The sequence below is a fragment of the Panthera leo genome, chromosome B4 (genome assembly GCF_018350215.1).
Source record: "Panthera leo isolate Ple1 chromosome B4, P.leo_Ple1_pat1.1, whole genome shotgun sequence".
Lineage (NCBI taxonomy): Eukaryota > Metazoa > Chordata > Mammalia > Carnivora > Felidae > Panthera > Panthera leo.
Genome location: NC_056685.1, coordinates 65,811,330 through 65,829,485, shown reverse-complemented (window position 1 = coordinate 65,829,485; position 18,156 = coordinate 65,811,330). Strand labels below are relative to the sequence as shown.

Sequence of the window (18,156 nt, the reverse complement as noted above, 5' to 3'; positions counted from 1 at the left end):
TTTTTTAAAAGTCTATATGAGGTCACGTCAGATGTTGTGGCTAGGGTTCCATAAGCACAGTACTTGAAATTAAAGTACTTGAAAAGATCTAAATAAAATAGGAATTCCTATTTTTTTAAGAAAAACCTTAAAATGCTTATTAAAATGTTTCAGTATTTACTCTAAAATAATTTAGGATGCAAAAAGTATCTTGTATGAAGAGTTAGGAGTTCAGAGAAATGAAGGCATCCACTTTTAGCACCAATGAACATTTACAAAAAAACACTTCAGTGTGAAAGCCACTCAAAATCTCATTACAAAAATCTGTGGGACATTATGCACCATAACTTGGTTCATCTATCCATTCTCTTTCTGCTGTCATTGCTAAGTGCCTGGCTTCCAAATATGCCCTAGTGGTCCTCCTATCTTTCCGAGTTGACATGGCCACAGTGGAGATGCACTTGATCTAACAAAACAAACCCATCATCATCTTTGCCTCCAAGATTTGCTCCCTCCTATAACTTTCCCACTTTTTCAGTGGCGCTACCTGGAATCAGTTTTTGAGCTATTCTCCCCTAGTTGTCCATAGCATCTAACTGCCAAATATATTGCATGTTTATATTTACTATGCCTCCTCTCACATTTCATCCTGAACCTAGTTATCCCAGCTTCAGGTTTTATGCATGGTTGAAGCAATCCAAATCCATCCAATCTCTTTCTTAGTTTCTCACATCAAAACCTGTGCCACAACCATATTTAGCACATTTCTTTAGCTTATAAATCCTCTAGTGAAATGAAATTGTAGTAGAATGCATAAATAAATAACGTAGAAAACACAGGGCAGGACAACACTCACTTGACTACCCTAATGGACACTGATTTTCCAGTTGGGATATTCCTTAGGAATGGGGCCATGACTTACAATTGATTGTTGTCCTTCTCTCTCTCTCTCTCTTTTTTTTTTTATCTCCCACAATAGCTAGACAGTGCTTTGGTTATAGTAGTTGCATTGTGGGAAAAAAAGATTAATCGATTAGTATCCACAGCCTCTTGCTGTTCTGCACTCAGGAGGGAGGATCCTGTGTTGACTACTAGGTTTAAACTATGCACAGTAAAGTAGATAGTGAAAGAGAAGAAAGAAGTCCTATAGAGGCTATTTGAATTCATCTGCAAGAGATCCAACTAGTCACCAAGTAAAAAGAGGAAACTAGGAAGGTTGAGGAGGATAAAGAACATCTGTGGACTGAAAGTGAGACAATTTTTAGAAAATTGAAGTGGAGAAAGGAAAATATTAATCTTTTGATAACATGCCTATGAAATATTGAAGATAAGGGCTGAGAGAAAAATTCTCAAAGTTTATTTGTATGCTATGAATGCAACCACTATGATTTTTTAAGAGAAAGCAATAAAAATATAAAATAGCTCTCAATTATTTTTTGATGCTGGATTGATATTACTTTGAATGTGACACCAGGATAGGCTTGGGCATCAAATAGCTCTGGTGTCATTTTGAGTTACAATGATGATAATGTTCCAGACCAGTTGTTTGATTGCTGTCGCAATTGTTAACATTCAGAAGCACGATGCTTACTCTTTTTGTTATTTCTGTGAAATCTAAATGCATTGTTTTTCAGTTTTATTACCTAGAAATACCACCTTATGCAGTCTCAAAATATATAATTACAATAATGCATACATGAACTGCTTTTTATAGGTTACAAAAACAGTGTGCATTCATAACATCCTTCTTAAAATAATTAGGTAAGATATGTAGGATAGATATTGTCTCCATTTTACAAATCAGAAAACATCAACTCATAAAGGCAAAACACCAATATGTAGGTAGAAGCTGTCAGAGTAAAAACTAAAATTTTGTCTTCAGATTCCAACTTCAGAGTTCTTTAAATTTTTTTCATGTTTATTTATTTGTGGGGTGGGTACAGAGAGAGAATCCCAAGCAGGCTCCACACAGACTGTGCAGAGCCCGATGCGGGGTCGATCCCATGAACTGAGAGATCACAATCCGAGCCAAAATCAAGAGTGCAAGCCTTAACCAACTGAGCCATGCAGGTGCCCTCCAATCTTGGAGTTCTTTAGGGGCCCTATAATTCTTGTGTACATAGAGAGAAACATAGAGGATTTTTTTATGTTTAGCTTATGCTTTTTCATTTTTTTCTCTTTTTGAAAGTTTCTAATTTGATAGAGACTCAGTGAACTGTATGCACTAATCAGCTACAAGACTTGAAAGATAATCCTTATTGGCTCTCCTGTTGCCTACTACTCTTCTGAAAGGAAGCTGCTCCTTTTGTAAATTTTGCTTAGGTGCATGACAGCTTTGCCACCTGCGTACTGTTTCGCCTTGGGCAAGTCACAGAGGGGGTTAACCTCTCCAGATATTTGTAAGGATATAATGTGATATCACAGGATGTGACAGAGAAAACACTCAAAAAATGTAAGCTATCAAGAGCATCTTTTTCTTTCATTTCTTTCTCTAATCAGTCCACCCCAATCTTAGTCTTTCATTTTAATCCCAAAAGAGCAAATGACAGGAATACATCAGCTTTTCCTTTTTCTTTATCCTCTTCTACCAGTCATTTGAAATAGTGCAACTTTCAGACATATAGGAAATTTTTCAAAAACATTAACTCAATATTATTGAAGACATCAACTCAACACTGTAAGACAAAACAAACGGCAGTGTCTTATAACTAGCTAACAGCAGCCTCAAATTTAGAGTAATGTAGAAATAAAAAGGCAGCTGCAGCTTTGGCATTTTAAGGTTAACTATTTCTTTCATAAGAGGGAGAGAAAGAGAGAGAGAACTTGCATAAGTGCAAGCAGGGGCAGGGCAGAGGGAGGTAGAAGGAGAGAGAGACTCTTAGGCAAGTTCCATGCCCAGCATTGGGCTCCATGCTGGGCTCTATCTCAGGACTGTGATATCACGACCTGAGCCAAAAATCAAGATCAACTATATATATATATATATATATATATATATATATATATATACACACACACATATATGTGTATATATATTATATTATATTATATTATATTATATTATATTATATTATATTATATTATATGTATACACAATACGTATAGCCAAAATCATGACCTGAGCCAAAACAAACTATATATACTTGTTTTTGTTTCTGTTTTTCCTTTATTTATCTTTCTTTCACAGCATAAGTCATGATAAATTTCTCTGCAGTTTTAATTTCTGGAAGAATGCAGAGGAACACCGCTTATATAAAGCACATTGCCTAGTAAAATTCGATCACTTAATCAAAAATAATCTCATGGTTGATAAACATAGAACAGCAAATATTGTAAGTTATTAGAGTAAATTAATTTTTAAAAGTTTTAGAATGTTTATTGATCGGTGTGTACAAACTACAACTAAGTGAATTAAATGGTGGAAAGAGAAGTGAGACAAACTTTCTATTATCTCACTGGTGGTTAGAATTAAAAGGGTAGGATAAGAAAGAAAAAAAATCATGGCAGAGATAATGCAAACCGTAAGAGGAAGCATGCAATAATTGTCAAGGGACTCTTAAAAGGAGAGAAGGTATTCCAAAACTGGGTAAAAGGCAGTAGCCAAGAATACAGACTGGATGTTTGAATTGGGACTGGAAGAAAACACAGTTTCAACATAAAAGGTGGTAAAAACTTTTTTAAGAAGACTAGCATGAGACCAGCAGGGAACAAAATCACACTTACATTAATAGGAAATCTTTCTGTTTATTCAGTTTTAAGCCAAAATGGGTGAGAAAGCTTTTTGGAAGTAATGTATGGAGGCCTAGAAAGCCACCTTGGGTATTTAAACTTAATGTCATAGTCGGTAAGGAGCTGCATGATCCAAGCTCTGCTTCTGAAAGACTAATAGACCAAGTGTAATTAAAATAAATTAAAAGGGAGAAAGTTGTGGAAAATCAACAATTGTTTAGATGAAGGTAGTAAGGGTCTGAGATAAAAAGGTGAACACTGGATGCTAAGGAGGTAACAAAGTTGAAAAATAATGAAGTTGCCAAACTTATAGGACTTTAAATTGAAATATAATACACATGTTAAAAAAAGTACATATCTTTGTTTACTCTCAGGTGTATATAAACTACCTTAATTATCACAAACCAGCACCTATATCAAGGAAGAGACCATCCCCAGAAGACCCCACTTTCTATCTCTACCTCTCTCCATTCTACTGCTCTTTCACACCACACATTACTTTCAATTGCTTTCATATTTTACATAAATGCAATTTTCCATGATATTCCCTCCTGTTTGGCTTCTTTAACTCAACACCACGCTTGTGATATTTATCCAAGTATGTTAGCTTGTCCTCATGGCTGTATGGCATTATACCACATAGATGGACCATAGTTATTTACCCATTCAACTGTTGGTGGGCATTTGGGTGGTTTTCAGTCTGGAGTAATAACATATAATGCTGCCACGGACTTTTGGGTGAATGATTTTTGGTTGGATATACATGTAGGAATTTAATTCCTGGGTCACACACATGTTGCTGTAGTAGATCATACCAACTCCTTTTCTGATAGTTGTAGCGATTAATGCTCACGTACCAGTATATGAATTCCAGTTTTTCCATATCCTTCCCAGTGCTTGGCATTTTCTGTCTTTAACATTCCAGTCATTCTGGTGAGTATACAGTAGTTTGTTCTCATGGGTTTCATTTTGTATTTCCTTAAAATAAATAGTAGAGTTACCATATTTTATTTTCTTTTTTGCCATTTCAAAGTCCTCTTTTGTGAAGTGATGAGTTTCTTAAGTACTCTTGATAGAATTCCTTTGTCAGATATGTGTGGCAAATAAGTTCTCCCACTCACTGCATTGCCTTTTGACTCTCTTAATTTTGTGTTTTAATGAAGAAAAAAAACGTTAATGTTAATGCAGTTCGATATACCACTTGTATCTCTGACAATTTGTGCAACATCATAATGAGAGGCCATGAAGTGCGTAGCAATCCCTTAACCATGAATGTGTTACATTAGTAACTAGGTTCTTCTCATCTTTTTCAAGAGTACTAACCTCTCCTTTCATACAGCACTCATTTAACAAGACTTTACCAGGAAAGGAGAAGACATAAATGATTTCTCCAAGTTGCCCACTCTGGGTGATCTTGAGGTACTATTAACAGAATGAGACAAGTCAGGAATAAATGCCTGGTTAGGGATAAAGACAGTTTTTGATTTGGGATACAATGAGTTTGAGGTATTTATGAGACATTGAAATAGAAATTTCCAGTAGGCCTCAGATTTTCAGGAACAGTGTGATTGTTGAAAGGGTGGAATTGGTTGAAATTACTGAGAGGGAGACTATAGATACAAGAACATGAATGGGAACAGAACCTTAATATATATGTCCACGTAGTAGTTGGAGGAGGATATCACAAATCTATGTCTCCAGTTGCCTGTTAGACGTTTTTACCTAGAAATATCTTTGTCACCTCACACCCAAGACAGTTAGAACAGAACTCATCATACTCCTTCTATTCCTGAGCCCGTTCCTCCCCTTTATTGGAGTTCATATTTCTGACAGGTTGACCCCTGGGTCTTACAGTCACTCAGACACCAAGCTTCAGAGTCAATGGTGACCCCTCATACTTCTTCACCCCTTTGGCTAGTCATTAAGGCCTATTACTTCTTTCATTCCTTAATCTTACTTTCATTGACATCTCCTTAAACTATTTTAATGGTCTCACTAAACTTTGCCCTTTGTACCCACTTTTTGTTTGCAAAGCATTTTTTTTTTTAGTTTTTGATTATTGAGCCACGCACTATGCCAAGTGTATTATATGAATATACCGTTTAATTTCATATAATCCCATGAGGAAACTGGGGGCTTAAGGTGTTTAAGTGACTTGCTGATGGTCATACAGAACCAGGGTTCCAACCTACATACATGGGAATCTGAAGTCATCTGTTAACTTGTATCATTGTCTTCCTCCACACAACTACCACATTAATAGTCCTAAAACTTTTTTCATATTTTGCCTCTTCTACATCATTCTTTGACCATGAGATAAAGTCATAAAAGCTCTTTAACTGATCTGCACAGCCGTCTGTGTTATGACTTCCACCCATTTCTCCAAACTTTCATTAATCATCTGTTCTGGTAAAGCTGATGCGATCACATACTCTTCCCCACCTGTGTAATATACAATGTGTCAGAATAGTGTCTTAGCTCACACTGTATCCCTAAAATGGTTATTCGCCATCCCTTGCAATTTTAAATAACTATATGGCATCTCTCTGATGTATACTGTAGTTACTTAAACCATTAATGCTGGAATTGTGTGTGTGTGTGTGTGTGTGTGTGTGTGTGTGTGTGCCTGTCATTCAAATTTTACTTTTTCCTTAAAAAACAAAAAGGCTTTTCATGGCAACTCCCTTTATAAAATAATTGGTGTATATTTTTTTACTACCTTAGAATCTTAGAGTGGAAGATCCTCATGAATCATTTAGTCCAATATTTCAGTTTACAAGTGAAAAAATGAAGACCTGAAATGGTGCTGTGCTCAAAGTTTATCACTTTTTAGCACATGAGCTTAAGGTTCCTAAATTTAGGCCTAATGTTTTTTACATTAAACACACTACTTTTTTATTTTTTATTCTTAATATATTTTAAAGAAAAATATAGTTTCAAAATTCAAAAGTTTCTGCAAGTCTCATTCTTCCTAAAGTTGACAACAGTCTCAACATTGAACGTTGATACTCAGAAGCAACCGCTCTTAACTGCACAAGCTCTTTCCTATTTCTGGCTCTAAATGAATGTAAGTGCTTGTCCTTGATTCTTCAACTCAGATACATGGTTTGTGGAATTTTGCCTTACAATATACACGCATTCCTTAAGTCCCTATCTTTTCCATACTTTTATGTCATAATTTTTGTTACTACTAGTATTTCCTGTTTATACGTAATTATTTTTCAGAGCTAGAATTTGCAATTGCCCCTTTTTAATCTGTTTAGTTTGGTTCATGTCTTTCGCTAATTCTTTCACTAAATTACTTGGAGAGTCAAGCACATTAATTACATTCTCATTAATGGCCATGTGGGGTGTTTTGGGTACATATGTTGAGAGTTCAGCTAAGCTACTCCATAGCATTGTTGCCTTATCATCCATTGTATTTGGCCAAACTGCCTTCAGTGACTTTAGGCTGACATTAGCCCCCTCATGCAACTGTGTGCCCCAACATGGCAGTTGTTGTGACTTTGTTAAATTAATATTCATTAAATAGAGCCTCTGAGCATTGCAGTGCAACAACAGACCACATGAGGGATTGAAATATAGATTATTATTCATAGGTCCTGAAGGAAGTACTGGAATTATAGATTATTACTCACAGGACCTCAAGGAAGTACCCAGTACACCACCAGTGGCCAAACTGGAAGTCAAGGCAGAGTGCAGATAGACAGAGTCAGGACCAGGTCCACTGCCTTTATTAGGATCAGTGGGTGGACTGCTTTGAAGTTTTCAGATTAAGCCCAGATTGGTCAATTCAAACCAAAAGAGCAAGACTTTGGTAAGCACCAAGGGGGTCTTGTCTAAGGGGTGCACAAGGAAAGGCTGAGGGGGCAGAGGAGAATGTTTCTCACAAGGATAGAGCAGTTGACTTGTGATTCTGTGGGCTGTTATCTAGGAAGTGGGCTCGAGGGAGTGGTAGTATCAGTTCAAGCCCCCCCCCCCCCAGGCATCTTGGCAACAGGGAACAGATGCTAAGACAAAAATATTATGGAGTAATTTTGTTAAACTCTCCATAGCAGTGCACAGAGTCACAAGCAAATATAAATATAAGCTAACAGCCGTTGTGATCAATAGTCTCTTCTGTTTTCCCAGTGTCTTCCCCTTTTGGCTTACTAATACTCCACTCTTTCGGTTTGAATTAAGCATTCCACCTACAGACCCTATTAAAGGCAGTGCCCCAGGTCCTGACTTCCTGTCTGCACTCTGCCTTTACCTCCCATGTGGCCCCTGGAGGCATGCCAGGTATTTCTTCCAGGCCCCGTCAGTACTTCTAGTTCATTAACTCATGAGGTCTGTTGTTGAACCATGGCTCACCATCTGGCATCCCGTGCACCACTTAGTATTAATCTGATAAAAACATAACATAATTATTTATGTAAACTTTTTTTAAATTTTTTTTTAACGTTTATTTATTTTTGGGACAGAGAGAGACAGAGCATGAATGGGGGAGGGGCAGAGAGAGAGGGAGACACAGAATCGGAAGCAGGCTCCAGGCTCTGAGCCATCAGCCCAGAGCCCGACGCGGGGCTCGAACTCACGGACCGTGAGATCGTGACCTGAGCTGAAGTCGGACGCTTAACCGACTGAGCCACCCAGGCGCCCCTGTAAACTTTTTTTTTAAATTTTAAAACAGCTTTGGATTTATAGAAAATTGTGAAAATAGTATAGGAAACTTCTGAAACACATACCCAGTTTCCCTATTATTATCTATTAGTATGGTAAATTTGTCACAATTAATAAATCAATATTGATACATTTATTCTTTTTTTAATGTTTTATTATTTATTTTAAGAGGGAGACAGAGCACAAGCGGGGAGGGGCAGAGAGACAGAGAGACACAGAACCCAAAGCAGGTTCCAGGCTCCACGCTGTCAGCCTGGGCTGACTCAGGGCTCAAACTCACGAACCTTGAGATCGTGACCTGAGCCAAAGTTTGACGCTTAGCTGACTGAGCCACCTAGGTGTCCCATTGATACATTTATTCTTAAGTCCACACTTTATTCAGATTTTGTTTAGCTTTCACTTAATATCCTTTTTCTTTTCCAGGATCCCATCCAGGCTACCACATTACATTTAATTTTCATGTCTCCTTAGATTCTTCTTGGCTATAACAATTTGGCAGATATTTATTGTTTATGATGATCTTGACAATTTAGAGGAGTGCTGGTCAGATATTTTGTAGACTGCCTCTCAATTGGGATGTGTCTGATATTTTTCTCATGATTAGATTGGAGTTATGGATTTTGAGGAGAAAGTCCAAACAGGTAAGTGTCATTTTCATCACAGCATAGCAAGGGTACATATTATCAACATGACTAATCACTGTTGACATTCACGTCGATCACATGGTTGAGCTAGTGTTTGTCAGTTTTCTCCATGGTAAATTTACTTTTTCCCCCTTTCTGTACTGTACTCTTTAGAAGGGATCCACTATTTTCAGTCCACACTTAAAGAGTAGGGAGTTTAAAACAAACAAGGAGTGGTAAGTTATAGTCCACTTCCTTGAGGGTGGAGTCTCTACATAAGTTATTTAGACTTCCTCTAGATAGGAGATTCATCTACTTGCCTCCATTTATATATATTCAGTCATTTTCAGTCACTATCAGTATAGACTCATGGACATTTACTTTACCCTTTGGGTTATAATCTAATATTACTTTGTTACTCAAATTGTTTCAACTTCAGCCATTGAGAGCTCTTTCAGTTGGCTCCTGCAACCCCATTTGACACAGAGACACAATGTCCATCATTGAGGGGTTTTTGTTTTTTTTTACATTTAACATTTTTTTTTAACATTGTCTTATTTTTACGCACTACAAGATACACCAGGAACTTCTTGCATATTTCCTATCCCAGTCATAAAATCAGTCATTTCTCCAAGGAGGCTGGGTTCTTTTCATTGGCAAATGTTATTAGAAACCAAGGACTGCTTGCTGCTATTGGAGTCTCATTCCTTCTAGGTTTTCTTAGCTGACAGAGCAAGAAAGTACTATATGTGTGTATATACAAATCTGTGTGTACAGGTTATGCTCTATATGGAGCCATCTGTGCTTATATTAAACTAAACATGAGTTAATGCTGTTATCTCCAGTGTGATACCTCTGATTTATTATGACATGGATCTTTCTAACCTCCATTATTTGCTTATTTAAACCCTCCATACCAACAGTAAGAATGTTCCCACCATTCACCATCTATTTACTTAATCTCTTTTTTAATGTCTATTTATTTATTTTTGAGAGAGAGATCAAGAGAGTGCAAGAGGGGGAGGAGCAGAGCAAGAAGGGGAGAGAGAATTCTAAGCAGGCTGTGCACTGTCAGCAGAGCCAGACCTGGGGCTCCATCTCACGAACGATGAGATCATGACCTGAGCCAGAATCAAGAGTTAGATGCTGAACTGACTGAGCCACCCCGGTGCCCCTATTTACTTAACACCTCAATTCTAGTATCCATTCATAGTGGTTTCAGAATTAACCCATATCACCCTGTGGGGAACTTTATCAAGTAGAGTATGTGCTCATGTTTTGCTGAGTCTTATAGACAATAGTTATTTCCATTCAGAACCATTTTCCCCAACTCCCTTTGGTGAGGTCGTTTCATACACTCATAATACCGTTAGACGTTTCTGTTACATTCTGTATTCCATCCTGATATTCCAGACCTACCAACTGACTTTTTATAATCTACATACATTAAGGTTCACTCTTTGTGCTGTAGAAGTCTGTGGGCTTTGACAAACACATATGGTCACTTTCCACCATTACAGTATCATACACAAGAGTTTAACCACCCTAAGAAAACCCTCTGCTTCACCTATTCAAGCCTCCTCCTTCTTTCAAACACATGGCAACCAGTGGTTGATTTTTTATGTCCATATTTTGCTGTTTCCAAAATGTCATCTAATTGGAATCATACAACATGGAGTTTTTCCAGACAGGCTTTTTCACCTGCCAATATATATTTATGTTGCATTCATGTTTTTTCATGCCTTTATAGAGAACTCCTTTTTTATTATTGAATAGTATTACATTATATAGATATATATTAGTTTGTTTTCCATTCATTTATGGAAGGACATCTTGGTTGTTTCCAGTTTGGGGCAATTATAAATAAATCTGCTATAAATATTTGTGTGCAGGATTTTGCATGGACATATGTTTTAAAACTAGTTGGGTAAATAGTAGTGCAATTGCTAAATTGTATGGTAAGATTATGTTGAACTTTATAAGGAATTTCCAGTCTTCCAATGTGGCTCTACAATTTTGTATTCCTACCAACAATGAATGACGTTTTCCGTTCCTACACATCATTATCATCAGTTTGTACTCTCAGATTTTGATATTCTAGATATTCTTTTTTTAATTCAAGTTAGTTAACATACAGTGTAGTCCCGGCTTCAGGAGTAGAACCCAGTGATTCATCTCTTACATATGACACCCAGTGTTCATCTCAAAAAGTGCCCTCCTTAATGCCCATCACCCTTTTAGCCCATCCTCCCTCCACCCTTCCCTCCAGCACCCTCAGTTTGTTCTCCATATTTAAGAGTTTCTTATGGTTTGCCTCCGTATCTGTTTTTGCCTTATTTTTCCTTCTGTTCTACTATGTTAATCTGTTGTGTTCCCCAAATTCCACATATGAGTGAAATCATATGATATCTGTCTTATATCTGTCTTTCCCTGACTGACTTATTTTGCTTAGCATAATATACTCTAGTTCCATCCATGTTGTTGCAAATGGCAAGATTTCATTGTTTTTGATTGCTGAGTAGCATTCCAGTGTGTGTGTGTGTGTGTGTGTGTGTACAGACAATGGAAAACACGACGTCTTCTTATCCATTTATCAGTGAATGGACATTTGGGCTCTTTCCATAATTTTTTTTGTATCCTTTGGATAAATATCTAGTAGTGAAATTGCTGGATCATAGGGTAGCTCTATTTTTAATTTTTTGAGGAATCTTCATACTGTTTTCCAGAGTGGTTGCACCACTTTGCTTTCTCACCAACAGTGAAGAAAGGTTCTCCTTTCTCTGCATCCTCGCCAACATTTTTTGTTTCCTGAGTTGTTAATTTTAGCCATTCTGACAGGTGTGAGGTGGTATCTCATTGTGGCTTTGACTTGTATTTCCCTGATGATGAGTGATGTTAAAAGCATCTTTTCATGTGTCTGTTAGCCATCTGGATGTCTTCTTCGGAAAAGTGTCTATTCATGTCTTCTGCCCATTTCTTCATTGGATTGTTTGGTTTTGGGTGTTGAGTCTGGTAAGCTCTTCACAGATTTTGCGTATTGATTTTTTTATCCAATATGTCATTTGGAAACATCTCCCATTCTGTCGGTTGCCTTTTAGTTTTGTTGATCGTTTTCTTTGCAGTGCAGAAGCTTTTTATCTTGATAGGGTTCCTATAGTTTATTTTTGCTTTTATTTCCCTTGCCTCCAGAGACATCTCTTATAAGAAGTTTTTACAGCTGAGGTCAAAAAGATTGCTGCCTGTTTTCTCCTGTAGGATTCTGATGATTTCCAGTCTCCAGGTCTTTCATCCATTTTGAATTCATTTTTGTGTATGGTGTAAGAAAGTGACACAGTTTCATTCTTCTGCATGTCATTGTATTCTAGATATTCCAATAAGTGTGTTATGAGATTTCATTGCTGTTTTAATTTGTATTTGACTACTGATAGATGATGTTGAGCATCCATTTTTATGCTTATTTGCCATCTGTTTACCATCTTTGATGACAACTCTGCTCCTATTTTTGCCCATTTTTAAATTGGGCTCTTTGCTTTCTAACTGTTGACCTTGAAGAGTTTTCTGTATATTCTGGATACAAGTCCTTTATCAGATGTGTGATTTGCAAATATTTTCTTCCAGTCAGTGGTTTTCATTTTCATTCTTTTACAGTGTCTTTGGCAGAAGTTTTAATTATTTTTTGATGATAAATGCATTTCATTATTTATTTAGATGTTTAAGTTCTTGAACTAGATTTTTACAAGCTAGTGAACACTGACAAATTATTTCTCCCACAGAAATATAACCACACATTCCCAGACACTATAAATATATGGTTGAACTAACATTAATACACATCACCATTTTATCAATTACCTAATAAGTCAAATTATCAGGTATCCAAATATTAAGTTATACAGGTCAAGAGGCATATAAAATATTAGATGTTTGCTCAGTTAATTAGCAGAAACCCTCTTCTTCTTCTTCTTCTTCTTCTTCTTCTTCTTTTTTTTTTGCAAGAGAGGTTGGTAAGAGAAGGAAGAAAAAATCACACTTCAAACAAAAATAAGTTGGTAAACAACTTCAGATAAGAAAACAAAATACAAGTATTTCAGAAATTTTATGATTAAGAATTGTTTTAGCTACAATAACAAAGCACCTCTACCTTTTAAAAATATTTACTAAATTAAAGAGCATATTCTACATGTTCTGTGCAAGACAAAGGCAATGTTTTACTAAAAATACTTAATAGCCCCCTCCTGTTCTTTTTTCAGGCCCTCCCTGTAAGTTGCACCTGAAAGTGCAAACATTAAAATTAACTGTAAGGCTTTTTTGTCTGGAGACAGTGAAGACATGTGTTTCTGTACAATGCAGATTTTCAAAATGGAGGTTTTCCATAACAGCACAAAGTAAAATTTGTAGAAAGACATGAAACAATTATTGTAAGACTTGGTAAAAATAAAAAAAAAAAATGGTTGAGCAAACCTGATGTGTACTGGTACAAATGTGGGAGATGTAAACATAAAGTGAGCAGGCAAATAACCATATAGGCCCTAATTTCTATGTTTGAAATGACTGAAGGAGTAAACCTTATAAGGTCCAGAGTGTTCATAGTTCCTGGGATTTTAGTTCTGTATAACACTAAAAATATACAATATTGTGCTGGGTATTTTGGCACCTAATCTTTGTAAATTTCTTATATATTGATAAGATTTTGGGCATGGGAATAGATTTAAAGACATAACTCAATACTGCATGATTTCAGGAAAGGTCAACTGGTACAAGTGATAAACACATTTTAAATGCTGAACAGCCAGAATCTTTTGCTAAGTGTCCAAACAGGTTGATCGTAACCCAAGCATAGAGGTTGCAATTCTGTCAAACTTGTGGCCTAATAAAGCTGCTTTCCACTACTCCTATGGAAGCTTCATTATACTTATTCACTAAGCCAACATGTTGGCTAATGTGTACAACAAATTAGGTCCTATTTCAAGTTTCACTTCCAAGGTAATGACATCAGGCACCCCAGTTTTATCGAATGCCACAGTTATTTCTATGATCAGTGGAGTCTTTGAAGCGCAGCTGCATTTTAGGACAATACTTCTCCAAATACAAAAGTTGCTGGCTGTTAAAAGCTCCACACTGCTTTTGTCTTATGAAGTGTACGGCATCTTCGTATTTCATTTCACCTTCAATTAATGCTAGGACAACAAGCACTGGAGTTCTCCCAAGGCCTACAACAAAACAAACAGCCATACAACAACCAGGTTCTTCACGAAACTTGATTTTTACAAAACTTAACCAGTCATCAACAATCTGGCTGGATGGTGGTACACCATCATCAAAAGGCCAATCGAGAATATGGATGCCTTCTTTCTCTATAAGAGTAGTGTCATAAGTTGCTTCACACACTCTTAATATTGTGGTAAATCCATACTTCTTAAGTTCCTCTCTAAATTTGTTTAAGGTCGCATTGGTTGGATTGTGCAAAATGAGAAATCTCAGGTTCTTGCATGTGACTTTCACAGGAGCTGAGCAGTTCACTCGAGCCATGTTACTCTTGTTAAAAAACACTCAATAAGGTTATGAAAGAATTTTAAAATTGAATGCAGAAATGATGCAAAGAAACTGAGTCTACTTCAACATACTCCCCCTGAAATTCTCAGTGCTCTGAGTATGAAGTTGGGAGTGTGGTGGGAAATGAAATGAACCTCCTAACAAGAAGGAGCAATTCTTCAATCCAGTAATACTGAGGCAATAGAAAAAAAAGTGCACTGAGGTTTATCCCCTCCAGGTCAGAACTCTTGTAAAATGCTCTGTGGATTTCAAGCCAACACTCTGTGTCCAGGTTAATGATGAGTGATTTCATTCATTTAAGATTTCTTATGGGGGCTTCTTGGTGGAGTAGTCATGAATTTCTACAGTTCACTTGTCTCCATAGGGGTCGTGCTGTGCCTAGAAGTAATCTTCACTGTCCTTCAGAAACTCCCTAAATGTGTGACCAAGAACACCACAGAACTGAGGAATATGTGTACTCATTGAAGATTGTGGCCTAATTACACAGCTGCTCCCGAGGTGGCGGCGACACAGAGCAGGGGGTAGTGGTGGTCATCACGGGGTGGCGGCAGGGGCACCAGACTCTACCACGCAGTGAGTGGCTCCGAGAAGAGCCAGAAGTTATAATTTTAATAAAGTTCAACTTAACATTTTTTCTTTGCCTTTGGTATTGTATCTAAAAACCCATTGACAAACCCAAGGTCGAGCAGATTTGCTCCTATGTGTTTTCTTCTGAAAATTTTAGAGTTTTTAAGTAACTGCGTCATTTTGCACTAACTTTTGTGAAAGGTGCATGGTCTATACATACTATTTTTGAAAAATTTGCTTGTGTGGCTGGCTCATGTTGCAGCACTGAATTCTTCTCAATTTCTTTAAGCAGTGGGAAAGTTTGGAGGTTGAGTTATTCTCTCTGTAATTTAACCTTTAGCATGAAAGCATTTTCTTGGATGTAACAGTCTTTTCCAATGCAAATTTCTTTGTTAAAATTTAGAAGCACTAGACCCTTAAAATCTGTGTCTTGAATTTTGTAGGAAATTTCTGGCTTTCTGTCCCTAAAAAGAGGAGTCTTGCAGAAGATGAGAAGGACCTCTGAAATATCCTGTATCCTGTTTAGAAAGATGTTTCCTTGAGTCAAATAACATATAATTATGAACCAATACTATAATTATTTCAATTGTAATAAAATAATTTATTGATCATAGTTATTTTGAAGTCAGTATTATTAGTGACAAAGAAAACCTTTTTAGATTTGCTTAAGATTTTATTTTTACTTTTTTAAAAAAAGGATTCCCCGTGTCAATTAAGTTACACAAATTTATAACTAGAAAAAAATGTTTCACTGAATATACACAAGGTAGTTGGTGGTTGGAACAGTAATTTTCTCCCCATTTTAGGAGAAAACAAAACAGGTGTTGGCAGTAAATGTAGAGTGAATTAGGAAAATTTTAAGATTTCTAACTGCTACCACAGCATTTTCAAATAGGAAATCATGCAGAAAATTGCTATGAAATTAGCAGCATGGAGTAGGATTATGGACAACAGAAGAGAATGGTAATATCTTTGATCAATCAAGAGGATGTCTCTGAAGGTTCTTAAATGACAATTTTCAGCAACCTCTTCTTAGTAGCCAGAGCATATGCCTTTTGGTGCTGTGGTACCAAAGCAACATTTTGGTAACTGTGGAGCCTATAAATGTTGAGTGGGGAAGGCAGTCGGTATAGAATCAGTATCCTTTGAGAATGCACACCTTTGCAAAGGGATATCATTCCAACTCTGTACAATGCTGTTTTAACTATTAGCACAATTTTGAGTGTTAAGCACACCAAGCACTGAATTTTGAAGATACAATATCTCCATTTATTCAAACCTTACTGGATTGGACCTTGACCCGGATATAATTTTTTCCCTTTTAGCAAAATTGAAGTTAGATACAAATGCTTTTGTTTTTCTTTTCCCACCACAGAATAGAAAATCTGATGCAGTTAATGTCTGGCATCAGCTATGACTTTAAGAAACATTTTCTTGCCAGGTTTTTGACAGAAGCTTCATTAGTGTCTGCCCACTGAGAGAGAATATATGTAAAGGAGTACTTACTTCGAAGATCCCATCTTGTGGTAAAGCTGATAGGAAACAACTCAAGTATAAATCATTGCAATGACAAGGAAAACAACTCCAATTAACATTTATACTCATACTTAATTTTTCAGTATGAGAGACAGGAAACCTAAAGATGAAAATGTAACTGCTTACTGGCAAAATAATCAGTCTTTAGGCAATTTTTGAAAGAATCAACAAAATTAGATATTATTAGATGTTGATATAAGTAGGTCACCCTTAATGCATAAATGAAAAAAAGAAGACAAATAGGACATATTTAATAAGACAGAAGAAAAAGGTGGAGGAAACCCATGGAAACAAGTGTGAATGTCATGTGATGATAGTGGAAAAGTCACCGGGCTGAGAGCAGAACTAAATACTGGTTTCCGTTCTGCAGCTATATAGCTATTTGATTTTAGGCAAAGTGATCAGTTCTACCGGATTCAATTTCTCCTTTTGCTCCATGGGGGTCACAACATCTGAGATTTCTTCCGCTTTCGGCTTCTATGAATTCATAAGATGGAATAACATAGGTGAAAACATTTTTATAAATACACAACTCTGTTCAAGGGCCAGGTGTTATTCTGATTGAGGAAATTTCTTACCTAGAGAGGAGACGAGGGGCAGATTTCACAGCTGTTACTGACAAGCGTGGAGAGTCTGTGTGTAGCTGTAGCATGTGCCACCTTGCTCCAGGCTGAGCCCAACAGCGTAAGGAGCTTCACACTTGAGCGATGCTACATTGCTACAGCGATGGTGCCAGCAACGGCTGGATGCCCAGAAGCCTTCTCAGCATCGCACACAGGGTGAGGACAGACATGTTGGAAACCTTGATTCTTGTAACCCCTTCTCGAAAGCAGACCATCTCCTTAGCAGAATTTTACTTTCTTTAGCCTCTGAAAGAACCAAAGAGCTTCCAGGTGTCCTCATAGATTGGCTCTTTTCAACCAGCTTTTGTAGCCTTTGCATCAGCAGCCCATAGAGTAGGACCTCATTCTATAAGGAAAAACAATGAACATGACACAACCAGTTGTCATTTCCCAGTGTTCACATACATTCCCTTCATTATCTGAGAATGCTGAGCTCATGATGTAGTTTAGGAAGGTTGGAAAGGTGACAAAATAAATACTTTTGAGGCAATTTTCTGTTTCACTTCATTTCCCTAAGCTCTTCTTTTTTCCCCTATGACTTTTTAAAAGATAGTTTTTAAGGACTTCTAGGGGAAGATGGTGGAGTGGGAGGATCCTAAACTTACCTTGCCACATGGATACAACTACATAAAACCCACATTCGTGTAAATAACCCAGAAAAGGATGTAAAGTATGACACTATATACCTAAAACATTGCGGGGGGAAAGAGAGGAGTAAAAGTTTAGGTGCTTTTAGAATAAATTCAAACTTAAATTACCATCAACTTAATATAGACTGCTATATGCACAAGATATTACATATAAACCTAATTGTAATCATAAATCAAAAAACTGGTAATAGATATGCAAAAAAATTTTTTTAAGTAATCCAAGTATATCACTAA

The 18,156-nt window shown here is 36.8% G+C and overlaps 1 protein-coding gene and 1 non-coding gene across 2 annotated transcripts; both read right to left on the bottom strand.

Moving 5' to 3' along the window:
* Positions 1–4,929: 4,929 nt before the first annotated feature.
* LOC122225749 lies at positions 4,930–5,050 on the bottom strand. Its single transcript, XR_006205351.1, has one exon. It is a non-coding gene; the product is annotated as a U6atac minor spliceosomal RNA (small nuclear RNA).
* An 8,950-nt stretch (positions 5,051–14,000) lies between these two features.
* Positions 14,001–14,522, bottom strand: LOC122225607 (protein tyrosine phosphatase type IVA 1-like). Its single transcript, XM_042948456.1, has one exon. The coding sequence runs from the start codon at positions 14,520–14,522 to the stop codon at positions 14,001–14,003; it is 522 nt and encodes a 173-aa protein (XP_042804390.1).
* Positions 14,523–18,156: the final 3,634 nt, after the last annotated feature.